The sequence below is a fragment of the Schistocerca cancellata genome, chromosome 2, assembly GCF_023864275.1.
Source record: "Schistocerca cancellata isolate TAMUIC-IGC-003103 chromosome 2, iqSchCanc2.1, whole genome shotgun sequence".
Taxonomy (NCBI): Eukaryota; Metazoa; Arthropoda; class Insecta; order Orthoptera; family Acrididae; genus Schistocerca; species Schistocerca cancellata.
Genome location: NC_064627.1, coordinates 708,417,186 through 708,432,185, shown reverse-complemented (window position 1 = coordinate 708,432,185; position 15,000 = coordinate 708,417,186). Strand labels below are relative to the sequence as shown.

Sequence of the window (15,000 nt, the reverse complement as noted above, 5' to 3'; positions counted from 1 at the left end):
CCCTCGCCCTCCCCCTCCCCCTCCGGCCCTCGCCCTCCCCCTCCCCCTCCGGCCCTCGCCCTCCCCCTCCCCCTCCGGCCCTCGCCCTCCCCCTCCCCCTCCGGCCCTCGCCCTCCCCCTCCCCCTCCGGCCCTCGCCCTCCCCCTCCCCCTCCGGCCCTCCCCCTCCCCCTCCCCCTCCGGCCCTCCCCCTCCCCCTCCGGCCCTCCGGCCCTCCCCCTCCCCCTCCGGCCCTCCCCCTCCCCCTCCCCCTCCGGCCCTCCCCCTCCGGCCCTCCCCCTCCCCCTCCCCCTCCCCCTCCGGCCCTCCCCCTCCCCCTCCCCCTCCCCCTCCCCCTCCGGCCCTCCCCCTCCCCCTCCCCCTCCCCCTCCGGCCCTCCCCCTCCCCCTCCCCCTCCGGCCCTCCCCCTCCCCCTCCCCCTCCGGCCCTCCCCCTCCCCCTCCCCCTCCGGCCCTCCCCCTCCCCCTCCCCCTCCGGCCCTCCCCCTCCCCCTCCCCCTCCGGCCCTCCCCCTCCCCCTCCCCCTCCGGCCCTCCCCCTCCCCCTCCCCCTCCGGCCCTCCCCCTCCCCCTCCCCCTCCGGCCCTCCCCCTCCCCCTCCGGCCCTCCCCCTCCCCCTCCGGCCCTCCCCCTCCCCCTCCGGCCCTCCCCCTCCCCCTCCGGCCCTCCCCCTCCCCCTCCGGCCCTCCCCCTCCCCCTCCGGCCCTCCCCCTCCCCCTCCGGCCCTCCCCCTCCCCCTCCGGCCCTCCCCCTCCCCCTCCGGCCCTCCCCCTCCCCCTCCGGCCCTCCCCCTCCCCCCTCGAACGAACGACACCGTCTCCCAACACTTTCCACGCTATCGAAATAGGCATAATGTGTTTTAGCAAGTAATATCGTTCAATATACGACTCACGAGACTTCAAACGAATAACATGGGCAGGAGTAAGAGTGTAGAATAATTTACCAACCCCACCACTTGGATCCTGTGATATTTGAACGAACAGTGATTTGCTGGCGACAGTGCGTTCCATAACATTAAGAAAAGGGCGAAGAAAATGACGGCACCTTGTAGGGAGCAAGGTGGGTGTTGACACAGATGTAAACGATGTTTCAGATGTCTGCGGCGGAGGAGTTCGTGACTGTGCGGGTGTCCGAGGGCTTGGTGCGCGGCCGCAGGGCCACCACCGTGCAAGGCGGCTCCTACGTCAGCTTCCAGGGCCTGCCCTACGCCCGCCCTCCTGTCGGGGAACTTCGCTTCGAGGTGAGAAGCTTTCCAGCGTCCGCGAGTCGGAGCGTTAAATGCCAGAAGTCAGAATACAGGGGAGTAGCAACAGAAGCAGGAAATGATGTACCAGGAGTAGGATTTGTCGGGATGGTAGGAAAGAGAGTGAGTTACTATGAACAGTTTAGTGACAGGATTATTCTCATCAGTTGACAGCAAACCAACGCCATGAATAATATTTCAGGTATATATGCCTGCGTCACAAGCAGATGATGAACTGATACAGGAAGTATTTGAGTGCATTGAATATGTAATTTCAGTACGTAGAGAGAGAGATTAAAATCTAATGGTAATGGATGACTGGAACGCTGTAGTAGGAGAAGGAAGACATTGGCTCGATTATAATAATGATAGAGGAAGACTGAGTTCTGCAGTAAATTTTAGTAGGCAATAATGAATACGCTGTTCAAAACTCAAGAGAGGTGGTGTACCTGGAAAAACATGAAGACTCAGAACGATTCCAGCTGGATTACATCATGGTAAGACGGGGTTCCGAAATTGGTTTAACAGCATCGTCTGGAAGAATTATCGTGGAAAGGAGTGGGATACTGTAGTACTGAGGAATTACGTACGTTTGAAGTCGTCTAGGACTGTAAGTTACTGCGATCATGAATGCAATTGGCAGTTAAGTTGAAGTGGACTGGATATCTCTATGAAAGGCAACCACGGAAGCTGGGCATTCAAAATAGGTACAAGAATTGCAAAGAAATCTTGTGTGACAGAAGCAGTCAGTGACCCACGAATCTGTAAAGAGTCTAACTCCCACGTATAAAGCAGCTTCAAACTTCTGATTACTTTACAAATAAGTTAATGTGTTGAGTAATTAACCTTAGGCCCGAAGTGAGAAAAGTTTAGAAAACGTTTGAAATTGTCTAAAGTTTGCTGGAAGCCAGTGTTGTCAAACATTACATAAGTGTAATCCGGGTAATTTGCACCTCTTTTTAATCAAAAGTTGGCTTTTGATACAGCTCAATGTTTGACATCCTATCTCCTGAATGTTTCGTACAAAGATACTCTACGAAAGGTGATGCCAATAAAGTTGCTAAGAAAGAAGTAATCAATTAAAACATCATGCCTGATGCGGTAGTTTTAATACATGAACAGTGAAAATTTAGTACGGGATAAACTTTTTCCCTGCATCATTTTGCGGAGGGTGTCACTGAGACAGTTTCGTAAACGTTTTAAATTGTGTGTTAACTTTGTTGCAGATCACTAAGTGCTCTCCTCCTCAAATACTGGAGAATATGGGTATGGGTATTTGCGTGTAATGACGTAACGCTGCCTACAGACCCATATGGTTTCTAACCGTAGTAGGTGTTCTTGCATTGCTGCTTTAAACCTTTAACGTAACATTGTACTTCTTAATGAGAAATTATGACAGAATTTCACGTTGTTAAATTTAGTCATAAATTATATGAAATACTGAAAATCAAATTTTTGTTGCCTTAGAGCCGTTGGATGGGGTACGTGCTCCTGATACCATGCACCATGCACAATGAACCTAGAAAGTCGTTTAGTAATATGGTCTCCAACTGATCGATGGAAGAAGGAACAATAATATAAGTCAAATAGGAATGAAATAAATAGGAAGTGCAGGAAAAGCAAGGTTAAATGATCGCAAGAAAACTGTGCAGAAAATGAAGACATGGTCCTCGTAGGAAATGATTAAGCGTATAGGAAAGTCAAAACAACATTCGATAAAATTAACAGCGAAGTCGTATAAGGGGAACTACTATCGATAGTGGTATGACTCAGTAAATCGAACCCGGTGCGCAACGCCGGTTCTCTGGAACTCTGAGCTGAGCGCGCCTTTTCCTACAGCTACCTCGTGTCTGTCGCCTTAAACACTGCCGAAGCACTACCGGTCACGCGCTACAATGTGAGATGGGACTACAGTTGCCAGCTTAAATTGACAAAATTACCGAACATTGTATGATGAGCTGAGAGTTGAGGGTGAACACAATAAACATTATGAATTACATTTATTATTGCTATGTAGAGCTCTCAGCAAATTTTTGTTAACTTTTATTTTTTGGTAAAAGTCGTTGCATGTTGCAAATCTCAAATAACAAAACTCTGCTTTTACGATACCGACACTCAGTTCATTTCTGGCGTTAGACCATAAATGACTCCCGTGACTGAAGACTCGTTCTACATAGACATTCCTGGATGGAATCGCCATTATCCTGTAGATACTTTTTTGTATTAGGTGTTTTTTTCTTCGTTTAAAGACGTTTTCCACGAATTGTTTGTAAACGTAGACGCTTGACTTGGTAACAGTCCAAAAGTTTTATTTAGTATACGGATCTCTTCGTGCAGACTACCTTAACTGCGTTACAAATAGGCTGGCCAGCGCGGCAGCCGAATGCAGAGGAAGGAAGAGACGGTCAACGATCAGTAAAATATTGCGAATGCAACACGGGCCGACTGACTTGATTTTTGCAAATCAGTAAATAAATTGGTGATATGAGTGGAATCCTAAATATACCGAACCACTCGTACTTCGGTACAGTACACCAGACACAGACTGAAATACCGAACAGCTGGATAAAAAGAACCGAACACGTAGCAAGGTGTGACCCAAGGGTGGTGGCAAGGGGGGGCGGGCTATAGCCCGCCCTCTCCCCTCCCCAATGGAATATCATATTACTCTGAATAAAATTACTTCAGAAGTCAGCAAATATATTACTCCAACAGATTCAATCATTTTTTTATAATTATGTTGCAATGTATTTTAACAAAAGAATAAGAGTGGCAAATAGCTTACTATCTAAACCAATAAATATCAATTAACTTAAAATAGGCGTCTTATTATTTATTAATGCACATTTCTTTAACCTGACCCCAAAACAGTTACCAAAAACTACTTTAGGCAACATCAAATTTTACCAATTTGTCGCTGGAGGACCCCAACTCTCCTTCGGTTAAGCGATATCCCATTCCCCCCCCTCCGCTGGTTTGACGACCCTTTCGGGTTCCGTGCAAAATGTCGCGTGCATTGGTCAAGTGATGAATTAAGAGTTTGGATATATTCCATCGGTTGGTTGGGTACCAGCATAGAATAGAGAGAAAAATGGCAGTCAACGAGCTGCAGAATTAAAATGACGATCGGTTTGTTCACGCCAATTATAGCTAGCCTTTAGGAGCAAACTCAAGACTGAAAAAAAAAATTCAGTTCAGCGCTATAAGCAAACTGTAATTTCTCGCTATCGCTGGTTATGTGAAACTATCCTCACACTAGCTACACGACTTGCCGCGTTACCAGCAGATGTGCAGTCTTCGTTGGCCTTGGTTGCAGATTATAAGCGACACAGGCTGATTCCAGACGAAAAAAGAATGATAGAAGAAAATTAAGAGCAAATAGTCAATATGATAACAATGAAATGGCAAAGAATCAGAAATTAAAAAACTGAATTTAAACCAATTAACTGAATAAAAATAATAATCAAACTCTTTTGGTTAGATTAGAAATGAAACGAAAATTCGCAAAATTTAACGAGATTCGAACCTAAGACTTTAGATAGGTTAATGCAATGACCATTGTGCTATGCCATAGCATTGTAGCAGGAGGGAGCTATATCTGTGTCGTGGTGCTCCACTGAACGATGAATTGAGGCCTTCAAAAATTCGGCTTCATGCTACGTCGTGCGAAGGTTAACTAACATAAGCCAATCTCTGTTGTCATGATAATTGAAAATGTGGCGCTGAATCACGTCTCGTGCCGAAGTATTGCTGTGTCTGAAACGTATGTATTTCCTGAGCATCGTTGCGTGCGTTTTTTGTTTTTGGTGTGACTATCACATGGGAAATAAAAGTAAAAGTGCCCGACCCATGATTGGGGATCCCATCACGTAAGAAAAGAGTGCCACACAAGAAATCGGAAGTTAACTGTCCCGTTGTTGTGGCAGTTTGGCAATGGCGAGAGCTTTAGGCGTGACGCTGACCACTCTGGAGAAAACCACCTCCAACGTGTAAAGTATCAACTGTCAAGTAATTTTAGTTGGGCTGTAGTAACAGATGTAGCAACAGTGAAAATGGATGTTAAGGGGACTAATTAGCACCCGAAACCGGTGATTAAAAGTGATTATTGCGATCAAGATTGACAAGGAGTACAGTTGGGATACAACTGAAGTCTAATAGATTCTGTTCTGTATTGCACATTAGACACAATGTTGAGCTGTACGAAACATTTTATGGCTTTTTTTAATTTAAAGGACGCCTATGCTGCTCAGTTTCTACCAATATTTTTTCCAATAAATAATGAAAACACTAAATGAAATCTGTTGATGTTCATTTAGTGGAGAACTGTTTCTTTTGCAGCCCCCGCAGCCGGCAGAGAGCTGGTCAGGTGTGAGAGACGCGCTGTCAGAGGGCGCGGCCTGCATCCAGTACAACCTGATCGTGCGCCAGCTAATCGGCAGCGAGGACTGCCTCTACCTCAACGTGTACACCCCACAGGTATGCCCAACGCTTCCTGCAGCCTCATGTATAGGCAAACCTCAGAAGAGTCCCTGCTGCAAAGCACTCTCCCATTGCCTGGAAAAGCAACACGAATATAAATCGCTCAAAAAGAAAAAGACTGAATCTGCCCTTGCGCTCTTTGCTTAAGCACTCGCAACCCTGACAGGGATGCCCCATCATTTTAAGAGGGAGAGACTGGAGCCTATTCCCGGCGGGGTCAGGGATTTTCTCTGCCTCGTGATGACTGGGTGTTGTGTGATGTCCTTAGGTTACTTAGGTTTAAGTAGTTGTAAGCTCTAGGGGAGTGATGACCATAGATGTTAAGTCTAATAGTGCTCAAAGCCATTTGAATCATTTTTGAACTGGAGCCTGGAGATCAGTTGGCACGGAGGAGAAGGGAAGCTGAGCCGGAGCATGCTTATCGGGCGGGCCCTGACTGCCTGCACTTCTTGCAATCGCGCTTAAAAATGAAGTATTTTCTGGAAAGAATATTGAAAGTCGCACCAGAGTAAGGTAATGATTTTTAAGATTAAATTTTCATAGCAAAGCGAGGTGTTCTGTAAAAAAAGGTGATTGTACAGTAATAAACCGGAAGTGATAAATTCCTACCAGATAGAGAGAAATCAGTGGCAGCAATTGGAGAGTGAATGCAGACGGAATCGGAACGGATGTGTTAAACGAATTTAAAGTGGAGTAATATAAGTGGTCTATGCAAAAGTGGTCAAATATTAGTGTAACCTCTTCATTATTAATAAACATATTTTGAAATGGGCAGCATCATAGAACTGTTTGGGAGAATAGATATGGCTTGCCTCATAGGCTCACGGTCAGAACTTAGTCTTCAGCGCATATATCTTGGGAGTAAGTTCGCTCTCTCTAACTGGATACTTATTAATGTCTGATGGCAAATTTAAAGGACTGTCGGTACAGAACCTTGACATTAAGGCAGAATCTTTTGTAAAGTTCAGTGGCTATCATGACACACAAAACATTAATGAACTTCCTCTTTGCGGTCAACTACCCTAGCTGATGACTGGTACATACTAATTATGGATGGCAAGCCCCAGAGCTGTAGATCCTGCACCCCTCGTAAAACTGGCAAAGCTGCCTACCCCCTGCTGTCAAATACCTTTTATCATAATAACCCCCGTGGAGGCCCGGGAAAAGAATAGGCCTTCGGTATGTTCTGCCAGTCGTAAAAGGCGACGAAAAGAACAAACCACTAATATGGCTAACCCCCCCTTTTAGTGTGATTACTTGGTTCAGGACAGAACTAAAGAAGCCTCGGACAAGTGCCGTCATGGTCGGGGATGACGCTTGAACCCTATGCCCGCCCACAATGGTAACGACACTGCTAGCCAACTGGAAAATGATTTAAATCCAAATAGAGGTGTTTTGCAGGATATACTTCCTGCAACCACCCTAAAAGGAAAACAAAGACAGAGGATGAGATGGTCAGATGAAGTTAATCGACACCTCATGTTCTGTTATTACCAAGCAACAAACCTAGGAACCAACACAACTGGATACAGATCACAAGTATACACAACATTTATTACCAGATACCCGGAATTAAAATTTTTAACAGAACAACGACTAGCTGATCAGATCCGTGTAATAATAAAAAATAACAGGATACCCCAGTCAGAATTAGAAAACATCAAACAAGTACAACAAATACTGGAACAAAATAATGTGCAATCAGAAGAAGAAAATACAGTAATGGACTTTAACATCCCAGAGCAAACAAACAAAGACCAACCCACATCAATTAAACCATCAGAGGAAAACGAAATCTTAAGACAGCCACCAGAACAAGCACAAATATAACACGAAGAGATACTCGTGTTAGATATAGAAGAGAAATTTCAGCTGACATATATAGAATACAAAGACAAAAAAACAGACATTAGACCATTCTTGCATAGACCGCCAAATAACCCACAAGTCAAAACAACAATAAAAACTATCAACACAATCATACACAACAAAATAAATGAAAATACAACTATGGAAGAGTTACAACTACTGGTTTATATAGGAGCACTCACTACACTAAATATACACACTAGGCAGAGATCAGAACAAACCAACACACAGAAGAAACCCACAAAACCAGCATGGCAACACAGGCTACAGATCAGAAAAGAAAAACTGAGCAGAGACATCGGACAGCTAACACAATTTATAAGAAATGAAATATCAGACAAAAACGAAAAAGGTTATGTAAAATCTCACAACAAGAAGCAATAGAGCAATTAGATGAAAAAAAGTAGAAATTACAAGCATTGGCCAAACGACTTACAAAAAAAGTAAAAATAGAAGGAAACAAAACCAAACATTAAACACAAATCAAAAGAGATTTTACCAAACAATGGATAACACACACATTAAAATAGACAATCCACCAAACATAACAGACATGGAACACTTCTGGAGCAACATATGGTCAAGCCCGGTACAACATAACAGGCATGCACTGTGGATACAAGCAGAAACACACATACAAGAAGATACCACAAATGCCTGAAGTGATAATTTTGCAACATGAAGTCACCCGAGCAATTAATTCTACTCACAATTGGAAAGCCCCGGGAAATGCTAAAATAGCAAATTACTGGCTAAAGAAGTTCACCTCAACACATTCACATCTAACTAAATTATTTAAGTTACATTGCAGACCCATACACATTCCCTGATACACTTGCACATGGAATAACCTATCTGAAACCTAAAGATCAAGCAGACACAGCAAACCCAGCTAAATATCGCCCCATAACATGCCTACCAACAATATACAAAATATTAACTTCAGTCATCACACAGAAATTGACACATACAACACAGAACAAAATTATAAATGAAGAACAAAAAGCCTGCAGCAAAGGAGCACGAGGATGTAAAGAGCAACTGATAATAGATACAAAGGTGACATATCAAGCTAAAACTAAACAAAGGTCCCTACACTACGCATACGTTGATTACCAAAAAGCCTTTGATAGTGTACCCCCCTCATGGTTACTACAGATATTGGAAATATACAAAGTAGATCCTAAATTGATACAGTTTCTAAACATAGTAATGAAAAACTGGAAAACCACACTTAATATCCAAACAAATTCAGATAACATCACATCACAGCCAATACAGATTAAGTGTGGAATATACCAAGGAGACTCATTAAGTCCTTTCTGGTTCTGTCTTGCTCTGAACCCACTATCCAACATGCTAAATAATACAAATTATGGATACAATATTACTGGAACATACCCACACAAAATCACACATTTGCTATCCCCCCTGCGGGTCCGGGGATTAGAATAGGCCCGAGGTATTCCTGCCTGTCGTAAGAGGCGACTAAAAGGAGTCCATCCCCCTCACGGGGGTAGTTAGCGCCTGCGTCCGGAGACGGACGGTTTCACGACCTATAATCTTGGTCTTTTTGGTTTCTCACTTCTCGTTTCTTCCTTCCTTTTGTTGGTTCCTTTCTTTGCTCTTCTCCACCTCACTGTCTTCCTTACTCTTTCCCTTGACTTCTCCTTGCCTTCTCATTGCCTTTTTCTCCTTGCCTTTTTCTCCTTGCCTTCTCATTGCCTTTTTCTCCTTGCCTTTTTCTCCTTGCCTTTTTCTCCTTGCCTTTTTCTCCTTGCCTTCTCATTGCCTTTTTCTCCTTGCCTTCTCATTGCCTTTTTCTCCTTGCCTTCTCATTGCCTTTTTCTCCTTGCCTTCTCATTGCCTTTTTCTCCTTGCCTTCTCATTGCCTTTTTCTCCTTGCCTTCTCATTGCCTTTTTCTCCTTGCCTTCTCATTGCCTTTTTCTCCTTGCCTTCTCATTGCCTTTTTCTCCTTGCCTTCTCATTGCCTTTTTCTCCTTGCCTTCTCATTGCCTTCTTCTCCTTGCCTTCTCTGGTCTCCGCCTCGGCGTTTGAGACAGTCTGTCCTCTTTCTCCCTCTCTCTCTTCTTTTTCCTCTTCTTCCTTCCTCCCTGTGCGTGTCTGAAGGCCGACCCACGCGTTCGCACGCGTAGCCGGTGACGGGGTAACGCGTAAGTCCCCGCCCTGGGTAGACATGTAAGGCACGCGCGTACCCCCTGGTAAAGGCCAGGCCCGGGGAGGGGTGATTGCCTGAGCTGATACCTTCTGACCATGCCGATTGGTCCCTCCGTCTGTTTCTCGGGAGGTGTGACCTGAGGTGTAAACATTCACCTAAGGCGGGAGTGCCCTCTGAGAGGGTCCCCACAAGGAAGGAGCGCGCCATCGGAGACGCTGGCAATCATGGGGGATTCCTCCGCAATGGATTCTACTCCATCGCTTTCGACTTCGACCCAAAAACGGAAACGTGACCAGCCAACAGTGACAAAAGTACTACCGCCTGCCCCACAGTTCCTCGTAGTTTCTCGCACTGAGGACGGAAAGGATTTTTCCTCTGTCAACCCTTTTGTTATTCAGAAGGGCGTTGATGCCATAGCCGGATCTGTCAAATCTTGTACCAGGTTGCGTAACGGCACCTTATTACTAGAAACTGAGAATGCCTTTCAGGCACAAAAACTGCTTCGGGCCACCCTCCTGTACATGTTCCCTGTCCGGGTGGAGGCCCACCGTACTTTGAATTCGTCTCGTGGTGTAGTGTATACTAGCTCCCTCGACGGATTGACTGACGAGGAGCTTCAATCTTTCCTCGCTGAGCAGGGCGTGACGGCTGTCCATCGGGTCATGAAAAAGGTCAACAACGACCTTGTACCGACCCGGACACTCTTCTTGACCTTCGATAGTGTTAAGCTGCCATCGCGCATCAAGGCGGGCTACGAGGTTATTTCTGTTCGCCCCTATGTCCCGACACCTACGCGCTGCTACCAGTGTCAGCGTTTCAATCACACTCGACAGTCTTGTTCCAATGCGGCTAAATGTGTCACTTGTGGCAGGGATGCCCATGAGGGTGACTGTCCACCTCCGTCTCCTCATTGTGTGAACTGTCAGGGTGACCATGCCGCATCCTCCCGCGACTGTCCTGTCTATAAGGACGAACGTTGCATCCAAGAAATTCGTGTCAAAGAGAAAGTGTCCACCTCGGCTGCTCGCAAGCTATTGGCTAGTAGGAAGCCCACGCTGCTCCCAGCGGGGAAATATAGTACTGTCCTCGCCTCTCCTCGGACTACCCGGGAGGTCGCAACCCAGACATGCGATCTGACCTCCAGCACCACGGTCGTCCGTTCGGCCAGCGCTAAGATCGCGCGGTCGACGTCTCCTCTTCCTCCCATCACACCACAGACACCAGCCACTTCCTCAGCTTCTGCTAAGTCGAAGACCCCAAAGTCAGATGCACGGTCCTTCTAGAAGGAACCATCCCGTGCAGACTTCCTCCGTCCCTCGACCTCCCAGCCTTCGACCGGTACTTCCACCAAACGTCCTTCCAAAAAGGCGCATAGGAAGCACAGTTCTCCTTCTCCGCCACGGCGCATCTCTTCTCCTGCGCCACCCAGCGGTTGCCGCCCCAGGCCGTCATCCGTTTCGCCTGGCCGCACCGCCTGTAGCCGTACATCTGGCCGTTCACCGGCGGAGGAAGCTCCCCCTCCCGGCCATCCTTCCGAGATGGCCGATGACCCTATAGACCCCATGGACGATGACTGTCCGCCTACTGATAGCGGCGGCAGTGCTCGCTCGAAGCCAGGCCCTAAGCGGCCTTCGAGGTGACCCCTTCTCTCATCTTCCTTTTCTTACGATGGCGCTTATTCACTGGAATATTCGCAGCATTCGCTCCAACCGAGAGGACTTGAAGTTGCTGCTCCGCTTGCATCGTCCGCTCGTCGTAGCCCTCCAGGAAACGAAGCTACGCCCATGCGATCAAATTGCCTTGGCACACTACACCTCTGTGCGTTTTGACCTACCCCCTATGGTAGGAATCCCAGCTCATGGAGGGGTTATGTTGCTGGTCCGGGATGATATTTACTACGATCCCATCACATTGCACACCGGCCTGCAGGCAGTCGCCATCCGCATTACTCTCCCCACTTTTACGTTTTCCTTTTGTACCGTTTACACTCCCTCGTCATCTGCCTTTACCAGGGCAGACATGATGCAACTTATTGCTCAGCTACCTGCACCGTTTTTGTTAACTGGAGACTTCAATGCCCACCATCCCCTTTGGGGTTCTCCAGCCTCCTGCCCAAGGGGCTCCTTGTTAGCAGACCTTTTCAACCAGCTCAATCTTGTCTGCCTCAATACTGGCGCCCCTACTTTTCTTTCGGACACATCTCATACCTATTCCCATTTAGACCTCTCTATCTGTACTCCCCAACTTGCACGCCGGTTTGAGTGGTATGCACTTGCTGATACATATTCGAGCGACCACTTCCCGTGTGTTATCCATCTCCTGCAGCATACTCCCTCTCCGTGCTCCTCTAGTTGGACCATCTCCAAGGCAGACTGGGGGCTCTTTTCATCCAGGGCGACCTTTCAGGATCAAACCTTCACAAGCTGCGATCGTCAGGTCGCACACCTCACGGAAGTCATTCTCGCTGCTGCTGAATATTCCATCCCTCACCCTACTTCTTCTCCACGTCGCGTACCGGTCCCCTGGTGGACCGCAGCATGTAGAGACGCTTTACGTGCTCGTCGACGTGCTTTACGCACATTTAAACGCCACCCTACAGTGGCGAATTGTATTAATTATAAACGATTACGTGCTCAGTGTCGTCGTATTATTAACGAAAGCAAGAAAGCCAGCTGGGCTGCTTTCACAAGCACCTTCAACAGTTATACCCCTTCTTCTGTTGTCTGGGGTAGCCTGCGCCGGCTATCAGGCACTAAGGTCCACTCCCCAGTTTCTGGCTTGAAGGTCGCGAATGAAGTCCTTGTGGCCCCTGAGGCTGTCTCCAATGCCTTCGGCCGCTTTTTCGCCGAGGTTTCGAGCTCCGCTCATTACCACCCTGCCTTCCTCCCCCGCAAACAGGCAGAGGAGGCTAGGCCACCTGACTTTTGCTCCTCGAATTGTGAAAGTTATAATGCCCCATTCACCATGCGGGAACTCGAAACCGCACTTGGCCGATCACGGTCCTCCGCTCCAGGGCCTGATTCTATTCATGTTCAGATGCTGAAGAACCTTTCTCCTGCGGGTAAAGGTTTTCTTCTTCGTACATACAATCGCATCTGGATTGAGGGACATGTTCCCGCATGCTGGCGCGAGTCTATTGTTGTCCCAATTCCTAAGCCGGGGAAGGACAAGCACTTGCCTTCCAGTTATCGACCTATCTCACTAACCAGCTGTGTCTGTAAAGTGATGGAGCGAATGGTTAACTCTCGATTGGTTTGGCTGCTCGAGTCTCGACGCCTACTTACCAATGTCCAATGTGGATTTCGTAGGCGCCGCTCTGCTGTTGACCATCTGGTTACCTTGTCGACCTTCATTATGAATAACTTCTTGCGGAAGCGCCCGACCGCGGCTGTGTTCTTTGATTTGGAGAAGGCTTACGACACCTGTTGGAGGGCGGGCATTCTCCGCACCATGCATACATGGGGCCTTCGCGGTCGCCTCCCTCTTTTTATTCGTTCCTTCTTAATGGATCGACAGTTCAGGGTACGTGTGGGTTCTGTCCTGTCAGACACCTTTCGCCAGGAGAATGGGGTGCCACAGGGCTCAGTTTTGAGCGTCGCTCTCTTCGCCATCGCGATCAATCCAATAATGGATTGCCTCCCAGCTGATGTATCAGGCTCCCTTTTCGTGGACGATTTTACCATCTATTGCAGCGCGCAGTGTACACGTGTCCTGGAGCACTGCCTTCAGCGTTCTCTTGACCGTCTTTACTCCTGGAGTGTCGCCCATGGCTTCCGTTTTTCTGCCGAGAAGACGGTCTGTCTTAACTTCTGGCGCTACAAAGAGTTTCTCCTACCGTCCTTACGACTTGGTCCCGTTGCTCTCCCACTCGTGGAGACAACCAAATTTTTAGGTCTTACCTTTGACAGGAAACTTAGCTGGTCTCCACATGTGTCATATTTGGCCGCCCGTTGTACCCGTTCTTTAAATGTCCTCCGTGTTCTCAGTGGTATGTCGTGGGGTGCGGATCGAACCGTCCTACTTCGTCTATATCGGTCGATCGTCCGCTCCAAGCTGGATTATGGGAGCTTCGTATACTCCTCTGCACGGCCATCCATCTTACGCCGCCTCAACTCCATACAACATCGGGGTTTACGACTTGCGATCGGAGCATTTTATACCAGTCCCGTAGAGAGTCTTCATGCTGACGCTGGCGAATTGCCACTCACTTACCGGCGCGATATACTGCTTTGTCGGTATGCCTGTCGGCTACTGTCAATGCCCGACCATCCGTCTTATCGTTCCTTTTTTGACGACTCTCTTGACCGTCAATATAGGTTGTATGTCTCAGCCCTGCTACCCCCTGGAGTTCGCTTTCGTCGCCTCCTTCAACACCTTAATTTTTTACTCCCTGCAACCTTTCGAGTGGGCGAGAGCCACACGCCACCTTGGCTCCAGGCTCAGGTCCGCGTTCACCTTGACCTCAGCTCGCTCCCAAAAGAGGTCACCCCCAGTTCGGTCTACCACTCCCGTTTTTTGGAACTTCGTTCGAAGTTCATCAACATGACTTTCATTTATACAGATGGCTCTAAGACCAATGACGGGGTCGGGTGCCCCTTTATAGTCGGGGCACAAAGTTTCCAATACCGGCTCCATGATCATTGTTCGGTCTTCACAGCTGAGCTCTTTGCCCTCTACCAGGCTGTTCTTTACATCTGCCGCCACCGACATTCTGCTTATGTCATCTGCTCAGATTCCCTGAGCGCCATCCAGAGCCTCAGTGATCCGTACCCGGTTCACCCTTTCGTACACCGGATCCAATGCTCTCTTCAGCGGCTGGTGGACGTCGGTCCGCCGGTTAGCTTTATGTGGGTTCCTGGCCATGTCGGTATCCCTGGGAACGAAGCTGCAGATGCCGCGGCCAAGGCTGCGGTCCTCCAGCCTCGGACAGCTTCTTGTTGTGTCCCTTCGTCCGATTTTAGCAGGGTCATTTGTCGGCGCGTTGTGTCGCTGTGGCATGCCGATTGGGCTGCACTTACCGACAACAAGCTTCGGGCCTTAAAACCTCTTCCTGTGGCTTGGACGTCCTCCTCACGCCCTTCTCGACGGGAGGAGGTCGTTTTAGCAAGGTTAAGGATTGGACACTGCCGGTTCAGCCATCGCCATCTGCTGACGGCTGCGGCTGCGCCGGCGCCGTTCTGCCCATGTGGGCACTTGCTGACAGTTAGACACATTTTAATGTCCTGTCCCGAT

At 48.1% G+C, this 15,000-nt stretch overlaps 1 protein-coding gene across 1 annotated transcript in view; it reads left to right on the top strand.

Moving 5' to 3' along the window:
- The window catches only part of LOC126162508 (esterase FE4-like), a 159,887-nt gene that overhangs the window by 49,332 nt on the left and 95,555 nt on the right, over positions 1-15,000 (top strand). Inside the window, exons 2-3 of the mRNA XM_049919060.1 lie at positions 1,091-1,237; positions 5,579-5,716. Coding sequence (XP_049775017.1) covers positions 1,091-1,237; positions 5,579-5,716 — 285 coding nt within the window. The remainder of the gene's footprint in view (positions 1-1,090; positions 1,238-5,578; positions 5,717-15,000) is intronic.